The sequence below is a fragment of the Oncorhynchus tshawytscha genome, linkage group LG24, assembly GCF_018296145.1.
Source record: "Oncorhynchus tshawytscha isolate Ot180627B linkage group LG24, Otsh_v2.0, whole genome shotgun sequence".
In the NCBI taxonomy this organism is placed as follows: Eukaryota; Metazoa; Chordata; class Actinopteri; order Salmoniformes; family Salmonidae; genus Oncorhynchus; species Oncorhynchus tshawytscha.
In genome coordinates this window covers 20,013,532-20,039,383 of record NC_056452.1, presented here as the reverse complement: position 1 = coordinate 20,039,383, position 25,852 = coordinate 20,013,532, and the positions used below count along the sequence as shown (strand labels likewise).

At 41.5% G+C, this 25,852-nt stretch overlaps 1 protein-coding gene and 1 long non-coding RNA gene across 5 annotated transcripts; one reads left to right on the top strand and one right to left on the bottom strand.

The window, feature by feature from the left end:
• Positions 1–161: 161 nt before the first annotated feature.
• LOC112223467 (leucine-rich glioma-inactivated protein 1) lies at positions 162–8,222 on the bottom strand. 3 transcript variants are annotated; one of them, XM_024386490.2, is made up of 10 exons: positions 8,095–8,222; positions 7,393–7,413; positions 5,206–5,450; positions 4,877–4,948; positions 3,963–4,034; positions 3,791–3,862; positions 2,615–2,686; positions 2,314–2,483; positions 1,813–1,977; positions 162–1,610 (listed from the first exon to the last, which is right to left on the bottom strand). In XM_024386490.2, the coding sequence occupies exons 3-10, from the start codon at positions 5,394–5,396 to the stop codon at positions 790–792; spliced, it is 1,635 nt and encodes a 544-aa protein (XP_024242258.1). In that variant the 5' UTR covers positions 5,397–5,450; positions 7,393–7,413; positions 8,095–8,222; the 3' UTR covers positions 162–789. The 3 variants fall into 3 exon arrangements, with proteins under 3 accessions (XP_024242258.1, XP_024242256.1, XP_024242257.1); XM_024386488.2 differs by lacking the exon at positions 8,095–8,222 and adding an exon at positions 7,676–7,809; XM_024386489.2 differs by lacking the exon at positions 8,095–8,222 and adding an exon at positions 7,722–7,790.
• LOC112223470 lies at positions 7,807–25,753 on the top strand. Of its 2 annotated transcripts, none has more exons than XR_002949325.2 (3): positions 7,807–7,894; positions 24,501–24,614; positions 25,728–25,753. It is a non-coding gene; the product is annotated as an uncharacterized LOC112223470 (long non-coding RNA). The 2 variants fall into 2 exon arrangements; XR_002949326.2 differs by lacking the exon at positions 7,807–7,894 and adding an exon at positions 8,270–8,361.
• The last annotated feature ends 99 nt before the right edge of the window (positions 25,754–25,852 follow it).

The window sequence follows — 25,852 nt, the reverse complement described above, 5'->3', positions numbered from 1 at the left end:
ATTATTGGTGTACTCATCTAAAGAGGGGTTGTTGTATTAGAATGATTAGGATAGCAATTTTAGATTAACTTCATGGGACAAGATGTTTAACAATAGGTTTAAATCATGTGTAGGCTAATGCAATTGTGTTGTTTATTAAACAAGGCCTTGAAGACAACTCATTTATGCTTTTATGAAATTGGTTTATTACTAGTCTACTATACATAAAATACAGCAACATTTAAAACAAAACACACTCTTACTACAGATTAGAATACATGTGTGTTTTTTGTAGTATTGCAATTACACAGATTTAGGCCTAGATTAGGTTCAATTAAAAATGTAATTTCAAAATCTAAAACTATAGCTCCATATGAAAGATATAGCATGATTGGAGTGGTCCCCTCTACATACAAAAACGCTGTATTAATTTACTCATCATTGTAAAAACGTAAACATTTTATTCGGGAAATTGTCAATTAAATGTTAATGAGTACTTTACAAGCAAAATTCTTTTTTACTTTATTTTACCTCTTAAGTTTATCTTATAGCACAGGAATTACCGTAGTTACCGTAGTGTAGGGCTTAGCTGCTGTATGTCAACAATTGCTTTGTCTACGAGGAAAAAAAGAAGAAAGAGTGCTGTGAAAGAGAGGGACACAGTAGATGTTTCTAGCAAGGCATTCATCAGGAATTCTTTCTTATTAGTGGGCTATATCATGCAAATAGCGGTGCAGTATAGTCATCCTCTCCACAGTGTTCAGTGCTACTGCACTTGTCAACTGCACACTCCTTAATTGTTTTCATTAATTAATTATTACTCAGGTCAATCATTAGGTGCTCGTATATCTGAGTTTTCCCTTTGAAGCTGGAGGCCAGCAGAAACTCTCTGTTGTCAATGGACACCAGAGAGAATGCCCTTGGTGCCTGTATGTTTAGATCCTGGAAGTAAACAAATTGGCCCCTCTTCAAGTCCCACTGATAGACCTGCGTCAGGGAGTAGTCGCTGCCGAGGATGGCGTACTGCCAGTTGCCGATGGAGATGGGCTGGAACACCATGGAGCCTCGCGAAGGCATTGTCTGTACCTCTTTGAACATGGAACCGTCCCACCTCATCACCTTGGAGTCCCCGATGAAACGCGTCAGGCAGATGAAAAGTTCACTCTTCACCTTAAAGTGCTTGACCGCAAACACGTCCTCCATTTCGGGGATATCAGTGCGCCGGTCAAACTTCTTCAGGCTCTTGCTCCACTGGTAGACAACAGGCCTCTGGGAACTGCTGGCTAGGATCAGATGGGGCTTACCAGAGATCTCCAGGTACTCCACGTCTGTGTCACGGTACCAGGCATGGAGGGACTGGTGAGAGTAGAACCCATTGCCATTCCATTTGTACACTGTGGTAGAACCGGCCTTGGAGCTGTCTGCGATCACGAAGAAGGACTCACCATCTATAAGGAAAGTCTCAATGTCATTAGGTTTCCTGATTTTCAGGATGTCAATGTCCTGGATTTTTATGAATTTGTTGGCAGAGATGTCCCGCTTGTAAATGTGAGAGCCACCAAAGAGCTGGGCTACAATGATGAACAGCTGATTATCAATCACCATGGGTTTGCATACCACAGTGGATGTACCTGTAAAACAAGGACCAAAAATTAAGTATTAGAACATAAAGTAAATATTTGAGAGAAAAATACTTCAAACATACAACTATACATTTTAGGTTACAAAATATATAGTATTTTTGGTAAGACAGATACAGTACTACAATAACAGTTCAAACTTGGCATATCATTTCGTCATCTGGTGATATACTGTAAAACACATATTGCTCACTTTGAACGCTGTCATAGGTTCTGAAAACCGTTTCAACGTGATCCCATTCCAGGAAGCTGCATGTACCAGTGAAGGGCTGGGCAAACACAACAAACTGGTCCATGCCAAAGGTAAAGGACTCCACCGAAATGGATTCAAACGTCAGGGGCTGATAAGAGGCAAACTCTGCAATACAAAACAGATGTATTCATGTAAACAACATTTTTTTGATTTACATCACTACCAGAGAAGGCAACATTACTGTAATTCTTCCTTGGTGACTGTTTCAGTAGTCTGTAGGCTACTGTAGGTACATACTCTACAGTGTGATTAATCCCTAGTGTTATCATTTTCACTTTATCCTGACTAGTAATTCATTTACAGTCTTGGCGTCTATTGGAGTCTGAGTCTATTGGAGTCTATTGCATTTAATTGAAATAGCCACAGTGCTGAATTGCACAAGGCAGCAGTAGTTAAGGAGATTAACATTCCAAGGTGTAAAATAATATTTGCACCAATCACCTGCTGTTATGCAGTCAAATGACCCGGGCACAAGGTCATTGATCAGTTTCCCTTGGAAAAGCGGGGGCCCACTGCAGGAGATCTGGTCAACCGTCGCATTGGTGGTACGCATCCACTCCACTAGCCACTTTAGTTTGCAGTCACATTCCAGGTGGTTCCCTCTCAGATCTCTGGTAAAAACAGGTTAGCAAAGTATGCATAAATCAAAACCTGAATCTTTTTTTGTTTAACATAAGTACACTTTAGATGTTGACGTTACCCATAAGGCCACTGGTTATGTGAAGAAGAAAAAAAGACTCACACTTTAGCCAAAGCATCCATGCCCTTGAAAACATCTTTGGGTAATGTCTCAAGGTTATTATAGGCCAGGCTCCTAATAACAAAAAGGAAAACAAAGTGAGTTTTAGACCACAACAGGAAAAATACAGTATGTCCTGAATCAACACAATATATTGTGGCTGACTTCCAAAAAGAGACGTTCTTGGAACCCAGCATTATGTTTCACCCTGTCACTGGATAGGCCCTTTTCAGATGTATGCGTAAGGTTACAGAGCAGATATTATATTTAGTTTTGCCCCCCAGGTCATATCGTTCTTGGTTATAATTAGATTTTCAAGAGTGGACTCATTCAATCTACAAAAAATAGTGAAAGGATATAAGTTCTTAGAATAATGATTCAGTAAACACATGTCCACTCATGTCTGTCTTTTTTTCTATAGAAAGAAAGGAGTGTATATACCTTTCAGAGTGTTGGCAAGGCATACTGATGATGGTCACATGATAAGTAAAACCAATGTTTTTGTAACATGTTTGCCAATATACATTATTTGGGTTTCAAGTTTTTATTTTGAGTGCCTGATGCAAATATTCTGGTGTGAAAACTGGAAATATTCACAGTCAGCGAGGTCACCAAGGTTACATGTGATATTAGACCCACCACAGAGTGTCCTTTGGCAACTTGATCTGGCAGAAGTAACCTAACGTAGCAGTCGTAGAAATCCGCCTGAGCGTAGCCCCTACTTGTGTTTTTCAGGGGAGACAGAAGTTAGGTTGAAAATACTGTATCCCTGACAACCAGAAACATCTGCTTTATGCCAAAATAGTGTATCCCTGACAACCATAAAGATCAACTTTATGCCAAAGCCACTAAGTGTGGGCAGAAGGGAGGGAGGTTAACCTTGTTCAATATCACTGGAATAGGACTTGCATCCTATGCATTTTTGACAATGATAAAGTGGACACCACCAAGGTCCAGTTGATTAATATTTTAATGTACCTATGGGGGCCTCAGTCAACCATGTTGCTGATAATGGTATGCACCCTAGGCAGAAGCAAAAAACCTGCAAGGATATTGGTTACAATACTTTATTTCTATGTTCAAGTATGGTTAACCACAATATGTAAATGACACAAGACCATTGTTCTAACACATTTTCCACAATTGTAAGAAAGTAGAAAAGGACATTCTTATACTTACAGGTGTATCAGTGCTTTTAGGCTCCGGAATGCATATGGTGATATTGAAGCAATTTTGTTGTTTTCGATAAACCTGTGAATGAGGCAATAACATGGAATGACATATTTTGAGGATTAAATCATCATATTATGCATTTTTGAGTATCTTATCCATTAGAGAGAGTACAACTCACAGGTACTCCAGATGCGGTAGTCCCAGGAACGCATCCTCATCAATTGAGTCAAACGTGTTGGCAGTGAATAGACTGTTAAGAAAATAGTTGACATTCTATCATTTCTATTACCACTGCTCTGTCACATTGTTGTGTTCTATCATTTCTATTACCACTGCTCTGTCACATTGTTGTGTTCTATCATTTCTATTACCACTGCTCTGTCACATTGTTGTGTTCTATCATTTCTATTACCACTGCTCTGTCACATTGTTGTGTTTACTCACACTTGAATATACATATTTCCCAGTGGTTGAGTTTCCAAGCAACCCCTCTGCTAAAAAATGTGAACCACTTCATTTTCATTTATCCTAATCCTCCTGTTCACACTTGTACTGTTTTATTAATCTGAGTTTCCAAAACAACTGTTTCACAAGCCTCTAATAATAATATATGTTTTCCCAACTAAACTTGTCATAGCACAGCCTATTCAGACAGTATTATTAATATCTCCCAGAAACTCTGACTCATTTGGCACCATTAAGAGGGAAACCTCCATGCCAAGATACATGTTTTCCTGAAACAAATGTCTTGTGATAGATAATTGTGAATAATCTGTTCACATGAGGGACATTATGTGCAAGTAGGTTTTCACACTGTGTCATGTTGAGGGAATGGGTGGTACCTCAAGACAATAGCTTTGCTGTAATGTTAAGAGTACTCTGAGAGATGTTTATTGTGGTTTCATTTCATTGAGACATTTTTATTTCAGCTCAGCAACCAAGAACCCCCCCACCCAGTTCATGTGCTGTCTGTTATGACATAACCCTGCTCTTCCTCCTCTGAGGGAACGGGGCTGTGCTTTGTTGATGCACATGGACCCTCATTTTAGTAGATATTTTGAAAAATCGTTGAGTAACGACGTCAAAACTCACAGAAGCTGTAGAGCAGGCGTGTGTAAGAAGCTTCCTCCGGTGATTTCGGTGAATCCAGACTTGACAAAAGATCTGCATAGAAACATGGTACAAATGAAATGAGGAAATATATCAGAACATAGATTCATATTATTGATAAATTATCAACCATTTAATTTGATTGGTCTATATAATTTCAAATAGCTACTTTAGTTGTACTGTTATTTTATTCTATTCAACATCTTCAAAATACTAGACAAAGAAAGATTGATCATACGACAGCCCCATATTAATGCCACTGCCAATATTATGATTTAAATCATTAACAATATTTAATTCAAAGCACTTACAATGAAACGACATCAGGTGGAAAGCTGTGAGGGACCGATCTTATATTTTCACACAGTGCATTATCTTTGGTGCACGTACAAGATGCGGGGCATCTAGGTTGCTTTACTCTTCTGGTCTCCGATAAAAGCAGGACCGTGGCGATCCAAATCAACACCATGCATCCGTTCAGGGTTTTGCTTGCATATCCCATCCTCGTGTTGCTCTCTGGTGACAACCAGTCCGTCGAATATTTCTGAACATGAACCTCAAGGAAAAATCCAAAATTAAAATGTTTCAATGCCAAATCTTGAATGTCTGTATTTGCTTCGATGAATTTGCAGTGATGAATGCAGCTTGTATCTCAATGACCAGGCACTAATCCAAAAGATTCGTTCTGCAAGGCGCAGTATTTACAAATGCAGGAGAAGGAAGATAAAACAAAGGTCTCCGATCCTTGGACAGATTAAAATCCTCCAAAATACGTTGTAATTCCAAAAGTGAAAATAGATCCAATGTAGGCTACACAGTTTTTAAAGTATTACTTATTTGTAAGAACTAGGCTAGCTCTATATGTTTTATTATGAAGGTCTGAATACGTATCTATTTGGCTCGATCGGATAAGAAAAGATGAAAGCCTCAAGTCCCTGGAGAGATCGCGCTGAGAGCGGCGCTTATTTTTGAGAGACACAGACTATTATTTATGCGCGCACGAAATCCTTGAATGGTTAATGCGGAACGGCCTATTCATTAGAAGAGTCTATGGAAGCTGGAAGAGCACCTGCGTCTCGCTCATTGATAATGTTGCTATTGCTGCTGCTGCTGATAATAGTAATAGGAATAGCATAATAAAATCCCAATTATAGCAATGTAGGCTAATAACAATATGATAAAAAACCAAATCAAAATCATAATAACAAAAACATTATAATAGCATATGTAAAATTATGCAGCTATAATAATATTATCCTAAAATAATGATTTTAATCATTTTTTTCCCCAGCTGGCTCTAAAAGTCGCCTTACATTTCTGTGCTCAACCAAATTCTTTTTTCTTTTTAGCTCTCTCAGCGAACATACTGAATCAAATGCTGTGTCTTTGTTGAGTTCAATGGGGGATCAAACCCATCCAATTCAAATAACAGTGGAGTTCTGTTCAAGACTGGAAAAGTTCACCCCTGCAATCCCACCATTTTCCAAAGAGTTCAATTACAGTATTCAGAAGAATAAGAGATCTATTGTTCCCATTTGATATAACGGAATCTATAACGGAATCTATGAAAGCCCACATAAGTACTGTCAGGATAGCAGATATGGTTAATGGTTACTTCAAAACCCCATTTCCTTACAGTACATTTGCACATGCCGACATAAAATACATTCCATTAAAAGGTTGATTTCTCTGTGTGTGCATGTTCAAAATAGGCGAAGGGCCTATTGTATTTAGAATTGTCTATGTTTGCCACTTATTTTTTTCAAAAAAAAATCTATGCTTTTATTATTCAAATCAATACCTGAATATCTGATGCATCTTGTGTGTGTATTTGCTTCTCAACAAATGTGATAATGGAATAAAACCATAGATTTGTTGAAAAGATTATTTGATTTGGAGAGGTCCTGTAATTTTGCTTGTGGCCAATGGTCTTATATATACACACTGAGTGTACCAAACATTAAGAACACCTGCTCTTTCCATGACATAGACTGACTAGGTGAATCCAGGTGAAAGCTATGATCCCTGAATAACGTCACTTTTTAAATCCACTTCAATCATTGTAGATGAAGGGGAGGATACATGTTAAAGAAGGATTTTTAAGCCTTGAGACATTGATTGTGTATGTGTGCCATTCAGAGGGTGAATAGACAAGACAAAATATTGAAGTGCCTTTGAACTTGTGTATCCAGCCAACTTGACCCAACTGTGGAAATCATTTGAGTCAACATGGGCCAACATCCCTGTGGAACGGTTTCGACACGTTGTGGAGTCCATGCACCGACAACTTGAGTCTGTTCTGAGGGCAAAAGGGAGTGCAACTCAAAAAAAGGAAGGTGTTCCTAATGTATTGTGCACTCAGCGTATATCATTGTTTGTGGCAGTTCACTGTTAGAAATACAGTAATTTGTGGTATTTTCACGCACCTTTGTTTTTGTGTGAATCACAAATAGAGCTTGCCAGCTTGTAGCCCTAAAACCTGGAAATAAGTTACCTACCTTTGGTTCGTTCAGCCATCCCTGCGAGGAAAACGAATGGGGAAAAAAACAGGGTTTTAGCATAAATGCCGAAATTAAAGACTTAGGTTAACACAGGCTTATGAAATCTTATGTTTTGTTCTATGAGATAGTCAGTTAACATGACCTTTCTGAATTATGAAGCCTTTATGTGTTTTTTATTATTACATAAATTCTTCAAAATTCACAACATGTGACATTAGCTAATGAAGATTATCTCATAGAACAACATGTATAAGATATCTTAAGCCTGTTTACCACACACCTTATTTTCGCATTTTATCCAAAAACGACATTCATTTTCCCCATACCCTTTGTCCAACAAACCACGGCGGAATTAGTGCCTACAAAAATACGCCATTAGAATCTCTACGCTCTCCAACCATAAACGTTCTCTTAGACGTCATCATACGCGACTTTCTTAATGTAAACAAACAGTAGGCTAATCGTGAGCATGGCGATAAATATGGACAGACTCGTAAAGGTAGTTGAATCGCGACATTATCTTAGGTCAGAAACAAATGTCTGCTTTATACTCGATCCGTTTGTTTCATCCATAGCACAATATCTAGCTAACTATCTGGCCATAGTCAACAGTCATAGGCTAGCTTCAATGTTACATGGCTAGCTGCACCCATTGTGTGCAACATAGGAGACAAGACAACGCTAACGTTAGCTACTTACAGTGTTGGGGAACCTACTCTGAAATCATGGTTTACTACACTACCAAGTAGCGTACTTCACACTAGAAGAAGTTAAGCTACCCTTAAAAAATATATAGTTTACTTAACTAAAGCTACCTTGAAAAAGTATTTCACTACCACCAATCTACTTCGGGAAAAATGATCATATCTACATCGGAAGTGTCATAGACTACAAATTGTGTAATTAGACCATTAAACACAAAAACGATGTTTCAAGTGAGAATTATGCAGGTCTGATGCTGAAAAAGTAAGAAATTATTGCCTATTTCCGAGATACTGTATGTTCTTCTCTTTTTGCAAAAAATGAGTGTGTAGTTCCAGTAGTTAGCTACACCGCTACATTTAGTATTGACTATTTTATTGGGATCCTCAATTAGCTGCTGCCAAGGTAACGGCTACTCTTCCTGGGGTCCAAACAGGAAACACAACACAAATAATACATAAAACAATACAAAATATATAAACATGTCTGTGTCTCGTCACAGGCTCCGTTGTGTCGTAATGTGTTCCTTTATCAGATTGTTTAAATCTGGTTTTATTGCTAGTTTGAGTTACCTGGGGTGGCACAGAGTTCTATTTAAACATGGCACTATTTAGTAAGGTGTATTTCCCAGCCTCTGTTCTTGACTTGGGTACCGTGAAGATACCTCTGGTTGCATGTCTCATGTGATACCAATAAGTGTCAGAAATGTGTGCCAACTGCTTGAACAGACAGTTCGGTATCTTCAACACAACACCTCGCACAGACCAATAGTGATAGTCAATCTCTCCTATTTGAGGAAAGCCAGGAGAGATTGATGTGCATGTCACTGACATTCGCCCTCCGTGAACATTTAAGTGCAAATACGTGCTGCTCTGTTCTGGACCAACTGTAATTTGCCTATGTCCTTCCTTGCCGCACATGACCACACAACTGGGCAGTAGTTGAGGTGCGACAAAACACTTTAGGACCTGTCTGGTTGACTGAGATATCAAGAAAGCAGAGCTGTTGAGTCGTCAGTGTACATAGACGCACAGGCTTTTATTCAAGGTCATTAGTAAAAACAGAAAAAAATCATGTCCCAAGTCAGTACATGACAAAACAAGGTTTGAATTTAGTTCAACTGTCAACAAGCTATTGCAAAATGTAGTTTGAATACTAGTTAAACTACATGTAGTTCACTACTCCCAACACTGGCTACTTTCAGTGCATTCAGGAAAGTATTCAGACCCCTTCCCTTTTTCCACATTTTGTTACGTTACAGCCTTATTCTAAAATATATATATTTTTAAATTTCCCTCATCAATCTACACACTACTCCATAATGACAACGCGAAAACAGGTTTTTAGAAATTTATGTAAATGTATTAAAAATAAAATAACAGAAATACCTTATTTACATAAGTATTCAGACCCTTTGCTATGAGACTCGAAATTGAGCTAAGGTGCATCCTGTTTCCATTGATCCTCCTTGAGATATTTCAACAACTTGATTGGAGTCCACCTATGATAAATTCAGTTGATTGGACATGATTTGGAAAGGCACACACCTGTCTATATAAGGTCCCACAGTTGAGATGGTAGAACCTTCCAGAAGGCCAACCATCTCTGCAGCACTCCACCAATCAGGCCTTTATGGTAGAGTGGCCAGACGGAAGCCGCTCTAAAGGCACTTAATGGACTCTCAGACCATGAGAAACAAGATTGTGGTCTGATGACGCCAAGATTGAACTCTTTGGCCTGAATGCCAAGTGTCGCGTCTGGAGGAAACTTGGCACCATCCCTACTGTGAAGCATGGTTGTGGCAGCGTCATGTTGTAGGGATATTTTTCAGCGGCAGGGACAGGGAGACTCATCAGGATCAAGGGAAAGATGAACGGAGCTAAGTACAGAGAGATCCTTGATGAAAACCTTCAAAGCGCTCAGGACCTCAGACTGGGGTGAAGGTTCACCTTCCAATAGGACAACAACCCTAAGCACACAGCCAAGACAACATAGGAGTGGCTTCAGGACCAGTCTCTAAATGTCCTTGAGTGGCCCAGCCAGAGCCCGGACTTGAACCCGATCTAACATCTCTGAAGATACCTGAAAATAGCTGTGCAGCAACCTGACGGAGCTTGAGAGGATCTGCAGAGAAGAATGGGAGAAACTCCCCAAATACAGATGTGCCAAGCTTGTAGCGTCACACCCAAGAGACTCGAGGCAGTAATCGCTGCCAAAGGTGCTTCAACAAAGTACTGAGTAAATGCTCTGAATACTTACATAAATGTGGTATTTCCGTTTTTTTAAAATTAAAAACCTTTTTTTGCTTTGTCATTATGGGGTTTTGTGTGTGTATATTGATGAGGAAATAGTTTTTTAAAATCCAATTTAAAATAAGGCTGTAACGTAACAGAATGTGGAAAAAGAATGCACTGTGTATACCTTGCCCTCAGGACTAAAAATATGCATATTGTTGCCAGCTGGCAATGGCCTTTGTCAACAGCAAGTAGCTAAAGCTAGCAAGCAAAATTACTGGCTATTAAATTTGGGCTACCGTTAACCAGAGTCAAAGTATTTTTTTTATTTCACCTTTATTTAACCAGGTAGGCAAGTTGAGAACAAGTTCTCATTTACAATTGCAACCTGGCCAAGATAAAGAAAAGCATTTTGACACATACAAGAACACAGAGTTACACATGGGGTAAAACAAACATACAGTCAATAATACAGTAGAAAAATATTTCTATATACTATGTGAGCAAATGAGGTGAGATAAGGAAGGTAAAGGCAAAAAAAGGCCATGGTGGCGAAGTAAATACAATATAGCAAGTAAAACACTGGAATGGTAGATTTGCAGTAGAAGAATGTGCAGAGTAGAAATAGAAATAATGGGGTGCAAAGGAGCAAAATAAATAAATACAGTAGGGAAAGAGGTAGTTGTTTGGGCTAAATTATAGATGGGCTATGTATAGGTGCAGTAATCTGTGAGCTGCTCTGACAGCTGATGCTTAAAGATAGTGAGGGAGATGTGTGTTTCCAGTTTCAGAGATATACCTGCTGGAGCGCGTGCTACAGGCGGGTGCTGCTATGGTGACTTGCGAGTTGAGATAAGGGGGGACGTTACCTAGCAGGGTCTTGTAGATGACCTGGAGCCAGTGGGTTTGGCGACGAGTATGAAGCGAGGGCCAGCCAACGAGAGCGTACAGGTCGCAGTGGTGGGTAGTAATATGGGGCTTTGGTGACAATTAGGATGGCACTGTGATAGACTGCATCCAATTTATTGAGTAGGGTATTGGAGGCTATTTTGTAAATGACATCGCCAAAGTCGAGGATCTGTAGGATGGTCAGTTTTACGAGGGTATTTTTTTCAGCATGAGTGAAGGATGCTTTGTTGCGAAATAGGAAGCCAATTCTAGATTTAACTTTGGATTGCAGATGTTTGATGTGAGTCTGGAAGGAGAGTTTACAGTCTAACCAGACACCTAGGTATTTGTAGTTGTCCACATATTCTAAGTCAGAACCGTCCAGAGTAGTGATGCTGGATGGGCGGGCAGGTGCAGGCAGCGATCGGTTGAAGAGCATGTATTTAGTTTTACTTGTATTGAAGAGCAGTTGGAGGCCACGGAAGAAGAGTTGTATGGCATTGATGCTCGTCTGGAGGGTTGTTAACACAGTGTCCAAAGAAGGGCCAGAAGTATACAGAATGGTGTCGTCTGCGTAGAGGTGGATCAGAGACTCACCAGCAGCAAGAGCGACATCATTGATGTATACAGAGGAGAGAGTCGGCCCAAGCATTGAACCCTGTGGCACCCCCATAGAGACTGCCAGAGGCCCGGACAACAGGCCCACCGATTTGACACACTGAACTCTATCAGAGAAGTAGTTGGTGAACCAGGCGAGGCAATCATTTGAGAAACCAAGACTATCGAGTCTGCCGATGAGGATGTGGTGATTGACAGAGTCGAAAGCCTTGGCCAGATCAATGAATACGGCTGCACAGTATTGTTTCTTATCGATGGCGGTTAAGATATCGTTTAGGACCTTGATCGTGGCTGAGGTGCACCCATGACCAGCTCTGAAACCAGATTGCATAGCGGAGAAGGTGCGGTGGGATTCGAAATGGTCGGTAATCTGTTTGTTGACTTGACTTTCGAAGACCTTAGAAAGGCAGGGTAGGATAGATATAGGTCTGTAGCAGTTTGGGTCTAGAGTGTCCCCCCCCTTTGAAGAGGGGGATGACCGCAGCTACTTTCCAATCTTTGGGAATCTCAGACGACACGAAAGAGAGGTTGAACAAGCTAGTAATAGGGGTTGCAACAATTTCGGGACAGATAATTTTAGAAAGAAAGGGTCCAGATTGTCTAGCCCGGCTGATTTGTAAGGGTCCAGATTTTGCAGCTCTTTGAGAACATCAGCTGACTGGATTTGGGAGAAGGAGAAATGGGGAAGGCTTGGGCGAGTTGCTGTGGGGGGTACAGTGTAGTTGACCGGGTTAGGGGTAGCCAGGTGGAAAGCATGGCCAGCCGTAGAAAAATGCTTATTGAAATGTTCAATTATAGTGGATTTATCAGTGGTGACAGAGTTTCCTATTCTCAGTGCAGTGGGCAGCTGGGAGGAGGTGTTCTTATTCTCCATGGACTTTACAGTGTCCCAGAACTTTTTTGAGTTTGTGTTGCAGGAAGCACATTTCTGCTTGAAAAAGCTAGCCTTGGCTTTTCTAACTGCCTGTGTATATTGGTTTCTAACTTCCCTGAAAAGTTGCATATCACGGGGGCTGTTCGATGCTAATACAGAACGCCATAGGATGTTTTTGTGTTGGTTAAGGGCAGTCAGGTCTGGAGAGAACCAAGGGCTATATCTGTTCCTGGTTCTAAATTTCTTGAATGGGGCATGCTTATTTAAGAAGGTGAGGAAGGCATTTAAAAAAAAAAAAACAGGCATCCTCTACTGACAGGATGAGGTCAATATCCTTCCAGGATACCCGGGCCAGGTCGATTAGAAAGGCCTGCTCGCTGAAGTGTTTCAGGGGGCGTTTGACAGTGATGAGTGGAGGTCGCTTGACCGCTGACCCATTACGGATGCAGGCAATGAGGCAGTGATCGCTGAGATCTTGGTTGAAAACAGCAGAGGTGTATTTAGAGGGCAAGTTGGTTAGGATGATATCTATGAGGGTGCCCGTGTTAATGGCTTTGGGGTGGTACCTGCTAGGTTCATTGATCATTTTTGTGAGATTGAGGGCATCAAGCTTAGATTGTAGGATGGCTGGGGTGTTAAGCATGTTCCAGTTTAGGTCACCTAGCAGCACGAGCTCTGAAGATAGATGGGGGGCAATCAGTTCCAGAGCACAGCTGGGGGCAGAGGGTGGTCTATAGTAGGCGGCAACGGTGAGAGACTTGTTTTTAGAAAGTTGGATTTTTAAAAGTAGAAGTTCAAATTGTTTGGGTACAGACCTGGATAGTAGGACAGAACTCTGCAGGCTATCTCTGCAGTAGATTGCAACACCGCCCCCAAGTAATGTGAGAATGCTAGCTACTTTCTCCCCAAATGATCAAATCCTTCCTATATCTCAAATTTAGTTTCTGATATAATGACACAATTTACAGAACAGCATCAGAACCAATTCAGCCCCACATCCTGACCTTCACAAGTGCAGATGTTGGTATCACTGCAATGCATCCCTGGTGTGATGTTTCCTCCAGTCTGCTTAGATGGACATTTGATAAAGCTGACCTTACAATGAGTGACATACAGTGCATTCGGAAAACATTGAGACCCCTTGACTTTTTCCACATTTTGTTATGTTACAGCTTTATTCTAATATGTATGTATGTTTTAATTCCACATCAATCAATAGGGCTTCCGAGTGGTGCAGTGATCTAAGGCACTGTATCTCAGTGCAAGAGGCGTCACTACAGTCCCTGGTTTGAATCCAGGCAGAATCACATCCGGCTGTGATCGGGAGTCTCATAGGGCGGCGCACAATTGGCTCAGCGTCGTTCGGGTTTGGCCAGGGTTGGCCATTATTGTAAATAATTTGTTCTTAACTGACTTTCCTAGTTAAAGAAATGTAAAATAAAATCTACAAACAATACTCCATAATGACAAAGCAAAAACAGGCTTTTAGAAATTTTTGCAAATGTATAAAAAACTACTGAAATATCACATTTACATAAGTATTCAGACCTTTTACTCAGTACTTTGTTGAATCACCTTTGGCAGCGATTACTGCCTCAAGTCTTCTTGGGTAGGACGCTACCAGCTTGGCACACCTGTATTTGGGGAGTTTCTCCTAATCTTCTCTTCAGATCCTCTCAAGCTCTGTCAGATTGGATGGGGAGACTCGCTGCACAGCTATTTTCAGGTCTCTTCAGAGATGTTAGATTGGGTTCAAATCTGGGCTCTGGCTAGGCCTCTCAAGAACATTCAGAGACTTGTCCCGAAGTGCTTAGAGTCATTGTCCTGTTGGAAGGTAAACCTTCACCCCAAATCAAATTGTATTTGTCACATGCGCCAAATACAACAGGTGTAGCCCTTCAGTGAAATGCTTACTTACAAGCCCTTAACCAACAATGCAGTTTTCAGAAAATATTTTTTTAAGTAAGAGGTAAGAATAACAAATAATTAAAGAGCAGCAGCAAATAACAATAGCGGAGCTACATACAGGGGGTACCGGTGTCGAGGTCATTGAGGTAATATGTACATGTAGAGTTATTAAAGTGACTATGCATAGATAATAAGAGTAGCAGCAGCGCAGAATTGGGGGGGGGGGCAATGTAAATAGTCTGGGTAGCCATTTGATTAGATGTTCAGGAGTCTTATGGCTTGAGGGTAGAAGCTGTTTAGAAACCTCTTGGACCTAGACTTGGCGCTCCGGTACCGCTTGCCGTGTGGTAGCAGAGAGAACAGTCTATGACTAGGGTGGCTGGAGTCGTTGAAACTTTTTGGGCCTTCCTCTGACACGGCGTGGTATAGAGGTCCTGGATGGCAGGAAGCTTGGCCCAGGTGATGTACTGGGCCGTACGCACTACCCTCTGTAGTGCCTTGCGGTCGAAGGCCGAGCAGTTGCCATACCAGGCAGTGATGCAACCAGTCAGGATGGACTCGAACGGTACAGCTGTAAAACCTTTTTGAGGATCTGAGGACCCATGCCAAATCTTTTCAGTGTCCTGAGGGGGAATAGGTTTTGTCATGCACTTTTCACGACTGTCTTGGTGTGCTTGGACAATGTTGATTTGGTGGTGATGTAGACGCCAAGGAACTTGAAGGTCTCAACCTGCCCCACTACAGCCCTGTTGATGAGAATGGGGGCGTGCGCGGTCCTCATTTTCCTGTAGTCAACAATCATCTCTGGTGTGTCTCCCAGGTGGCTTGTGGCAAACTTTAAATGACACTTTTTATGGATATCTTTAAGAAATGGCTTTCTTCTTGCCACTCTTCCATAAAGGCCAGATTTGTGCAATATACAACTGATTGTTGTCCTATGGACAGAGTCTCCCACCTCAGCTGTAGATCTCTGCAGTTCATCCAGAGTGATCATGGGCCTCTTGGCTGCATTTCTGATCAGTCTTCTCCTTGTATGAGCTGAAAGTTTAGAGGGACGGCCAGGTCTTGGTAGATTTGCAGTGGTCTGATACTCCTTCCATTTCAATATTATCGCTTGCACAGTGCTCCTTGGGATGTTTAATGCCTCAGGTCGGTAGTCATTTAGGTAGATTATCTTAGTGTTCTTGGGCCCAGGGACTATGATGGTCTGCTTGAAACATGTTGGTATTACAGATTCAGACAGGGAGAGGTTGAAAAATGTCAGTGAAGACACTTGCCAGTTGGTCAGCGCATGCTCAGAGTACATGTCCTGGTAATCCGTCTGGCCCTGCGGCCTTGTGAATCTTGACCTGTTTAAAGGTCTTACTCTCATCGGCTTGCTGAGAGTGTGATCACACAGTCGTTCGGAACAGCTGATGCTCTCATGCATGTTATTTGCCTCGAAGCGAGCATAGAAGTTATTTAGCTTGTCTGGTAGGCTAGTGTCACTGGGCAGCTCTCGGTTGTGCTTCTCCTTGTAGTCTGTAATAGTTTGCAAGCCCTGCCACATCCGACGAGCACCGGAGCCGGTGTAGTACGATTCGATCTTAGTCCTCTATTGACGCTTTGCCTGTTTGATGGTTCGTCAGAGGGCATAGCGGGATTTCTTATAAGCTTCCTGGTTAGAGTCACGCTCCTTGAAGGCGGCAGCTCTACCCTTTAGCTGAGTGCAGATATTGCCTGTAATCCATGGCTTCTGGTTGGGGTATGTATGTACAGTCACTGTGGGAACGACGTCGTCCATGCACTTATTGAGGAGGCCAGTGATTGATGTTGTGTACTCCTCAATGCCATCGGAAGAATCCCGGAACATATTCCAGTTTGAGGTCCTGAGCGGTCTGGAGCAGGTTTTCGTCTAGGATCTCTCTGTACTTTGCTCCGTTCATCTTTGCCTCGACTCTGACTGGTCTCCTAGGCCCTGCCGCTGAAAAACATCCCCACAGCATGATGCTGCCACCACCATGCTTCAACTTAGGGATGGTGCCAGTTTCCTCCAGACATGACACTTGCCAGTGAGACCAAATATTTTCAATCATGGTTTCATCAGATCATAGAATCTTGTTTCTCATGGTCTGAGAGTCCATGAGGTGCCTTTTGGCAAGCTCCAAGCGTGCTGTCATGTACCTTTTACTGAGGAGAGGCATCTGTCTGGCCACTCTACCAAAAAGGCCTGATTGGTGGAGTGCTGCAGAGATGGTTGTCCTTCTGGAAGATTCTCCCATCTCCACAGAGGAACTCTGGCTCTCTGTCAGAGTGACCATCTGGTCCTTGGTCACCTCCCTGACCAAGGCCCTTTTCCCCCGATTGCTCAGAGCGGCTGGGCAGCCAGCTCTAGGAAGTCTTGGTGGATCCAAAATTCTTCCATTTAAGAATGATGGAGGCCACTGTGTTCTTGGGGACTTTCAATTCTGCAGAAATGTTTTGCTACACTTCCCCTGATCTGTACCTCGACATAATCCTGTCTCAGAGCTCTACAAACAATTCCTTCGACCTCATGGCTTGGTTTTTGCACTGTCAACTGTGGGACCTTATATAGACAGGTGTGTGCCTTTCCAAATCATGTCCAATCAATTACATTTACCACAGGTGGACTCCAAGTTGTAGAAAAATCTCGAGGATGATCAATGGGAACAGGATGCACCTGAGCTCAATTGAGTCTCATAGCAAAGGGTCTGAATACTTATGTCAATAATTTATTTCTGTTTTTTATTTGTAATGAATTTGCTACATTTCTAAAAAACTGTTTTTGTTTTGTCATTATGTGGTATTGTCTTTAGATTGATGAGGACGTTTTTTTAATTTAACCCATTTTACAATAAGGCTGTAACGTAACAAAATGTGGAAAAGGGGAAGTGATCTGAATACTTTCCGAATGCACTGTATATTCCTCTATGCGTTCTCAGATTTTTTTTACATAGTGGGCTTCTTCCAAAACAATTCATATTTCATTAGCCACCTTTTCTGTAGATTTACCTGTTCTTGATTGCTAAACAATCAATTATAGGCCTACTGTTAGTGAGGCCCTCACAAGCTATATGGCATGATGACAGAGAGAAAACCCTTCTTGCAGGTCCATAGAGGCGGAGGGTATGGCTCCGACTTCAGTGATGGTGAGGGCCAGGGAGAGACATCTCAAAGTGGAGGGAAAAGGCAGAGTTTGTTGTTTATTCCGTTCATCTCTTATACAGTTCACCATTGAAATACCATTACCGGGAGTCAAGGACATACATTTGTAGGCCCATCTACTGTATCAACTAACAGCTCTTGTCAGACGTCATTCAGAGCTCTACCTTTAGATGGCGATAAAGACCAAGACATGTTTACTTTGACACAGTTGTCAGGGGTTGGCAAACCTGCTCTTGTTATACCAAAAGGCAAGCATGTAAGATTTTTAGTTTACCTCTTTGGATTTTGACTGGGAAGAGGAGGGTGAAATGTAGCAACCACAGATTAATTAGTATGCTTAGTTGGTGAGTTGATTTGTAGAATTAGGTGGGGTACCTGGTTAAAAAAAACTACCTGCAGCATCCCAATATCAAAGTTCACAACTTCTGGTTAACATTAATCTTGGAAACCGAGAACATAAATCTTGCATAATTGCATCAGGTTCTGGGGGAGATGTATGAAAAAATATATTAACAAGACTAGTTAAGTCTCTACCCCCTAAACGGAAACTCTCAGCCAAGCATAGACCAAATGCCTCCTCCCCTTCAGAAATGTAACATTTACGAACACCTGCCAAATCGTGATTTACCAAATGATTAGTGACCAAAAATCTTTGCGCCATAAACAAGTTCCTCGTTAGTCGCTGCATCCCACAGTCTGTTGACGAACACTACGATACCGTCTAATGTTGCATGGATGTATGTCCACGACAGATTAGGTTAACATTTTCTTGTCTCAAATCACAAACCCAATTTACACTTACCATGATTGTTTTCAATTAAAATGGTCAAGAAGAAACAAAAATGGCTTTGTCTCATGCAAGAATTTTGCCAGAGAAAACTATCTGGAAACTAGCTTGGAACTCTTTCTTATTGGTCTATTAAGTAATTTAATAGGCAGGCCAAAACTCCATCTGACCAAAACAGGTAGACATTTCAGGTGGTCTTTTCAGACAACTCTTACACTAAAAGGGCATTATCATCATTTTCACAGTATTATTCGAACCTAAAAGGGTGGTGTTATATAAAAAAACAAACATAGGAAATCACGTTTTTGACTGCACTGACCCTTTAAGTTGTTACCACTTCCAAATGTCTTCATCAGCTTTGTGGGTGATAGAGTATAAATAGAGTAGGCTCATGAGAAGTGCTTTTGCGAGGTGAGAGCACTGACACACTTTAAGTAATGCATTGAACACAATGATCTATTCTTGCCACTCTGAGAAAGCTGAATAAGCCAATATGCTGTACCTGATTAAGTCACTCTAGCTAATCCCGCCCTCGTTTACTGCCATTCTGCAGGAAGTGGCGAGGGATTTAAAGGCTGACTCAGATCATCGAGATTCACAGCCAATGGTCTTTCACTCCTCAATGGGATACAATGACCAATCCGTGACCTGGAATCAGATCAGGTCATCTACATGGTCTTTGTGTAAGAGTCAGTCGGAGGCCAGACATGTTCTCTCTCTGGCCAATGCCACGGCCATGTTGTAGCAGAGTGATTCACTAGTTTCATGCTATCGCTGTGTCACAGGTCATGTTTTTTAAGTCAGGTCATCTATTAGTATTGACCTAATCATGTGCAAAAAGCATCAGTTGCCTGTTTTGGCCATAATAGGAAGGGTTCAGTAACAATAAATTCATACCATATAAGCGGTTTTATAATCGATTCATATTTTATTTAACATCCGTTGCCTTTTCCACCCTCATTTTGACCAGATGCTTTTGTAAGAAGGACTTTCTCTCCCCAGGTTTGTGTCTCTTGTCTTCTCTCTGGTTGATGTGTTCGTGTCTGCCATCCCTCTTACTGTCTGAGCCATAGCACACTGTTTACATGCCATCTGTTTTGATATATCTTCTGAACCAAGCATGTGTGCTTAGCTAAGACTGTGTCTGTCCATCCCCATATGCCAATGGTCCATCCGTGTCCTTTTACCATGTGACAATGCATGCTCCTTGACACCTAGTTGACACTTCAAAAGTGTGTCAAACAATTCAGCAGTTTGGTCAAATCATATTTAATTTTTCACATGCGCAGAATACAACAAGCCCTTAAAATGCAGTTTTTTGAAAATAACAAACAAACAAAAAGTAAGAGAGAAGAGTATCAAATAATTAAAGAGCAGCAGTAAATAACAAAAGCCGGGCTATATACAGGTGGTACGGGTACAGAGTCAATGTCAATGTGCGTGTAGGTAGAGTTATTAAAGTGACTATGCATAGATAATAACCGAGTAGCAGCAGCGTTCCAGGGGGGGCAATGCAAATAGTCTGGGTAGCCATTTGATTAGCTGTTCATGAGTCTTATGGCTTGGGGGTAGAAGCTATTTAGGAGCCTCTTGGACCTAGACTTGGCGCTCCGGTACCGTTTGCCGTGCGGTTGCAGAGGGTCGCATACATCGCACCGGACGTCGATCTCCCGTTCGTCTATCGATTTTTCAGTGAGCTGTTGACATCAGTAAAATTGTTTTGCACTCGGTTCGCAAAGTACTCGCCGCAGGCACACATTATTGGTGTATCCGTGCTATAACACCGTGGCCGCTAAACTTGTGTTTAGAGAATCCCCAGTCTGAAGTATGTAGGGGTTACGTCATGATGAGACAGGATGACATGGCATTGTAATTGCTGATGCCCTTTTGGCTTTGTGAGGTTGACAAGTGAAACTCCTTGTGTCAAATCCCTGTGTTTACTATTTTAGTGGTCTGGTCACTGGTAAACAGTCAGTGTACATGGAAAGATGTATTGATCCAGCAAGGCCAGTAAATTCACCTTTCAACGTGTCTGTGTGCACACAATTTGTTTTTGTTATGAGTTGGATACTGTCGGTTCCAAAGTCCAAAGCAATATAAACAGTTGTCAAATATTCTAATCAGAGTTTAGAATATATCTTTCAGCAGCAGATGTCTTTCTTTTTATGGGACAGACACCCAATTCACAGAGTCTTGGTTCACTTAATCACTTTGCCTCAAGTTCAACATCGCATCAGCATTTGTTTTTATGAACAATATTTGTGAAATTATTTGTGACATAATCATAATTTATCCCTGTTATGTGGAGCATGTTTTGGAACAGCTGTTTGGTGAATCTTTACATGTTTTGGAACAGCTGTTTGGCGAAGCTTCACAACATGTTCTGGAACAGCTGTTTGGTGAAGCTTCACAACATGTTTTGGAACAGCTGTTTGGTGAAGCTTCACAACATGTTCTGGAACAGCTGTTTGGTGAAGCTTCACAACATGTTTTGGAACAGCTGTTTGGTGAAGCTTCACAACATGTTTTGGAACAGCTGTTTGGTGAAGCTTCACAACATGTTTTGGAACAGCTGTTTGGTGAAGCTTTACAACATGTTTTGGAACAGCTGTTTGCTGAAGCAGTACAGCATGTTTTGGAACAGCTGTTTGCTGAAGCTTCACAACATGTTTTGGAACAGCTGTTTGGTGAAGCTTCACAACATGTTTTGGAACAGCTGTTTGGTGAAGCTTCACAACATGTTTTGGAACAGCTGTTTGGTGAAGCTTTACAACATGTTTTGGAACAGCTGTTTGCTGAAGCAGTACAGCATGTTTTGGAACAGCTGTTTGCTGAAGCTTCACAACATGTTTTGGAACAGCTGTTTGGTGAATCTTTACATGTTTTGGAACAGCTGTTTGCTGAAGCAGTACAGCATGTTTTGGAACAGCTGTTTGGTGAAGCTTTACAACATGTTTTGGAACAGCTGTTTGGCGAAGCTTCACAACATGTTTTGGAACAGCTGTTTGGCGAAGCTTCACAACATGTTTTGGAACAGCTGTTTGGTGAAACTTCACAACATGTTTTGGAACAGCTGTTTGGTGAAGCTTCACAACATATTTTGGAAAGTCAAACTGAAAAGAAGCGATTCCATTCAGAACTGTCTCTCTTAAGAATGGGCCTCTCCCTATAGAGTAACTGACTTTTGATTGTGTAACAGGCTTTATAATAACAGCTACCAGGGTTGTTCCGTGAAAAGAGGGCCTTTTGGGTAGTGTGATTTTTATCTAATTTTTATTTCACCTACTTATAATATTTTGTCATAAAGAGCATGTTTCACTTCATTAAAAAAACATATTTTACCATCTCAAGAGGTCAAATTAAGAAAAATGACAATTAAGGTAACAGGAAAAAGTAGCAATTAAAGTAACAGGGTTGACCGTAACAGAGCCATAACTCCCTTTGAGACAGGGGGAATGGAAGCATGTTGTGCGCAACGGGGAGGGGCAATTGAATGCAAGCTCCCCCTTTTTCCTCAGAACAGGCTCAATTCAACGGGGCATGGACCCTACAAGGTGTCGAAAGCGTTCCACAGGGATGCTGGCCTATGTTGACTCCAATGCTTCCCGCTGTTGTGTGAAGTTTGCTGGATGTCCTTTGGGTGGTGGACCATTCTTGAAACACACAAACAGTTGAGCGTGAAAAACCCAGCAGCATTGCAGTTCTTGACACACATGGCGGTGCTCTTGGCACCTACTACCATACCCCGTTTTTAAGACACTTAAATGTTTAGTCTTGCCCAATCGCTCTCTGAATGGCAGACATACACAATCCATGTCTCAATTGTCTCAAGGCTTGAAAATCCTTCTTTAACCTATATCCTCTCCTTCATCTACACTGATTGAAGTGGATTTAACAGGTGACATCAATAAGGGATCAAAGATTTCAACTGGATTCACCTGGTCAGTCTATGTCATGGAAAGAGCAGGTGTTCCTAATGTTTTGTACACTCAGTGTACACTGGAGTTGCTTCCCAAGACGACGTTGAATGTTCTTGAGTGGCCTAGTTACAGTCTTGACTTAAATCAGCTTGAAAATCTGAAAATGGCTGAGCTTGAAGAATTTTAAAAAAAGAATACTGTGCAAATATTGTACAGTTCAAGTTTGCAAAGCTCTTAGAGAATTACCCAGAAAGACTCGCAGCTGTAATCGCTGCCAATGACTCAGGGGTGTGACTAAATATGTAAATGAGATATTTCTGTATTTCATTTTCAAATGATTTGACAAAATATCTACAAACATGTTTTGTCACTATCGTTATTGGACGTTGTGTGTAGATGGGCGAGAGAAAAAAATAATCAATAATGGTGAAATGTTGGGGTTAAGTGGGTTCTAATCTTCCTAAATGTCAGAAAAACACAATAGAAGAGCTGTTCTACTAACATATCCATGAGCAAGTACAGAGATACTGTACCTATCAACGTTGTGTCTGGTGGTGCTGGGGCTACCTTGCCAAGCATGTCAGTCATCATCATACCTTCCTGTATGGTGTCCCATATAGATTTTGGCCACTTTAGCGAGACTTTATTCATATAACAATTTTGATGTATTAAATGTTCCATGTGATTTATTTTAAAGGTCACTTAATTTAATAAAACAAATGTTTAAAATTCAGTATTGATGCACAGTTCCTACTTAAAATATCAAAGGGACGCTATTCTTTGAATGACCCACCAACATCAGAGAGAATTCATTCTTGTCTGGCAGATCATGTGTTAATTAGCCTGCATGTGAAGTAGGCAGCTCATGGAATGTAGCCACCTCCAGCAGCCTGTGGTAAGGTGAGGCCCAAGGTTGTGACTAGATGGAGTACAAATACGACCGGAAGTTACTTTTCCTAGCAATTCTCCTAACATGGTACGTTAATTCTCCTAGCCTGGTACGTTAATTCTCCTAACCTGGTGCGTTAATTCTCCTAACCTGGTGTGTAAATTCTCCTAACCTGCTGCATAATTCTTCTAAGCTGGTATGTTAATTATCCTAACCTGCTGCGTTAGTTCTAACCTGGTACGTTAATTCTCCTAACCTGCTGCGTATGTTCTCCTAACCTGCTGCGTATGTTCTCCTAACCTGCTGCGTACTTTCTCCTAACCTGCTGCGTATGTTCTCCTAACCTGCTGCGTATGTTCTCCTAACCTGCTGCGTATGTTCTCCTAACCTGCTACGTATGTTCTCCTAACCTGCTGCGTACGTTCTCCTAACCTGCTGCATATGTTCTCCTAACTTGCTACGTATGTTCTCCTAACCTGCTGCGTACGTTCTCCTAACCTGCTGCGTTAGTTCTCCTAACCCGCTGGGTAAATTCTCCTAACCTGCTGGGTAAATTCTCCTAACCCGCTGCATTAATTCACCTAACCCGCTGCATAAGTTCTCCTAACCTGATGCGTTAGTTCTCCTAACCTGGTGCGTAAGTTCTCCTAACCTGGTGCGTAAATTCTCCTAACCTGGTGTGTAAATTCTCCTAATCTGCTGCATAAGTTCAGGGTGAAGGCATGGCCACTGGCCAGCCCTGGTTCCTGCCTCCTACATTACCCATGTACATGTTCCTCCCATTGAGCTTGATTATTAGTGAACAATGTCATAATGAATGGCACAGGAGAACACACCCTTGTTGAGCTTTACATAGGCATTTCTCGCATTGCAGACTATCCTATGTATCTGCATGGTGTCCTCAAAATAAGGAATAAACTTCATATACCTGAAAATGATTTCCCTCCAGCCTGTTCTCATTAACCAAACCTGCCCAGATGCAGGGTTGGAGGTACAGTCATGCAAGTACAGTGTTTTTACACTATACAGTAATACCTTAATCTGACGCTCTAAATTTCTCTACAATGAATGGCAATGCAGTTGAATAATGTCTCTATTGTATTGACACTGTGTTTTGAAGGCCACTTTCTGTGTGGGAACAACCTCTGTGAGAAGTAGGAGGACCTGAAGAGCTGGGAGGTGAACTTTGCCCATGCGGAGCAGGGAGAGAAGAGAAACACACGGGTCAAACTCAGTAAGAGCTCTGTTGTTTACATGTTAGTCATTTAGCACACGTGCTTATTCAGCCTGACTGACAGGAGCAATTGGGGTGCCTTGCTCAAGGGCACATTGACAGATTTTCACCTCGTTAGCTCAGGGGTTCGAACCAGCAACTTTTCGGAAACTGGCCCAGCGCTCTCAACCGCTAGGCTACCTGCCACTGGCCGTCTAAGCTAGGGCTGGGCCTTCAAGCCTCACGCCGGTATCATGGTGGGGCAAATCGCATTAATGGAGCCTAAAGAATGACTCCCTCTCGTATTGTGATCCCTGAGGAAACTCAGAACATGCTAGATTAACTTTTTTTTAAAGCTTTTCCTGTTGAAAAACAATATCCCACATGTAAGTACAGTAATGTACACACACTTAAAAGAAAACTCCACCCAAAAACAATGTTTTTGTAATTGTGTCATTAGTCCATTGTTGACATAGTCTCAAAATGTTTTGCATGTCAGCAATCAAGTTGAGAACAAAATAGGAAAGGTCCACCCTTTGTGCTGACTGACCTGAACCAACTATTGAGATGTGCCTTTTGTGAAGTAAATCAGGTGTTAAATGAAATGAAAAGGAGACTGGAGTAGGACTTTAAAGTTTATGTGTTGATATCAAGCAGTCTGTCAAAATGATCATTTCCCAGATGATAAAAGGGGGATACCTAGTCAGTTACAACTGAAATGTGTCTTCGGCATTTAACCCAACCTCTCTGATTCAGAGAGGTGCGGGGGCTGCCGTAATCAACATCCACATCTTTGGGTTAACTGCCTTGCTCAGAACAACAGATTTTTATTTTGTCAGCTCAGGGATTTGATCCTGCAGCCTTTTAGTTACTGGCCCAACACTCTAACCACTAGGCTATAAGCACTATTCCAATTATTTGCTATACTAACAGAGGTGGTATTTTCTAGGACTCTGCCTCGAGTGCTCCTTTAAACTATCATCCCAGGAAGTTGACTTGCTAATTGTTCCCCTGTCAGTTTATCTTCATCCATTGACCACTAATGGGGTCTCTGGCCCCTTTTAGCGGTGTCAAAATGTCACAATTAATGTTTGAAGATTGGCTAAACTTAAACAAAGGACTCGTTTTTTTCAGGAGAAAGGAGGTGATCGCCAAGAAAAGAAGACAAGTCGTCTGAGGAAAATCAAGTTGAGCCACAGGCAAAAATATCCAAGAAAGCAGAGACAAACACCAGAGGAGACACAAAGGCAAGACTCCAC